General features: G+C 54.7%; 1 protein-coding gene across 1 annotated transcript; it reads left to right on the forward strand.

The window, feature by feature from the left end:
• Positions 1–183: 183 nt before the first annotated feature.
• Positions 184–724, forward strand: LOC103399447 (immunoglobulin superfamily DCC subclass member 3-like; the record flags this gene model as incomplete). The annotated part of the gene is made up of 2 exons (XM_008338136.1): positions 184–489; positions 580–724. Coding segments are annotated over 2 exons (451 nt in total), but the record flags the coding sequence as incomplete, so codon positions are not given.
• Positions 725–748: the final 24 nt, after the last annotated feature.

Raw genomic sequence — 748 nt, forward strand, 5'->3', positions numbered from 1 at the left:
TAGTACTAGTAAGTACTATAAACATATGCTTCAGTACTTCTCTAATACCGGTTTAAAAATCTATCACAGACTCAGTACCCGCTCTCCTTCCCTCCATCAGTACTGTGATGAAAGTCTGGAGTACTTTCAGAGTACTAAGTACTACAGTATCTCTGATACGTCGTACTTGTCTGTCCCTTCCAGGTGTGAGCGCAGCCTCAGAACTCGCCTTCATAAAGGAACCCAATGACGTCATCGCGGTGAGAGATCGCCCGCTAATGCTGGACTGTCAGGTGGAGGGGGAGGGGCCTATCTCAATCACCTGGAGGAGGAACGGCGTCCCCGTTGAGACCGGACGCAGAGCCGCCGTGCTGGCCAACGGAACGTTGCTCATCCGGAACTTCTCCAAGAGACGCGAGAGCAACGAGACTGACGCGGGCGAATACGACTGCGCCGCACAGAACCGTTACGGCATGTTGATTAGCCGCAAGGCTCGAGTCCAGCTAGCATGTGAGTGCGAGCGCTGCCCGTGTACATGTGTCCGTGGTGTCACGTCACGTGACCGGACGTTGCTCTAACATACGTATCATCTGGTCACAGCTCTGCCCAAGTTCCTGTCCCACCCGCAGTCCGTGACTGTAGACGAAGGGGGCGTGGCCAGACTCACCTGTCAGGTAAACGGGATCCCTGAGGCCAACATCACCTGGCAACGAGACCGACGCCCACTGACCACGGACGACCCCAGGTCTGTGTTTGAAAAACAGTTGAT

This window comes from Cynoglossus semilaevis, unplaced genomic scaffold (assembly GCF_000523025.1).
Source record: "Cynoglossus semilaevis isolate Cse_v1.0 unplaced genomic scaffold, Cse_v1.0 C19012958, whole genome shotgun sequence".
Classification (NCBI taxonomy): Eukaryota; Metazoa; Chordata; class Actinopteri; order Pleuronectiformes; family Cynoglossidae; genus Cynoglossus; species Cynoglossus semilaevis.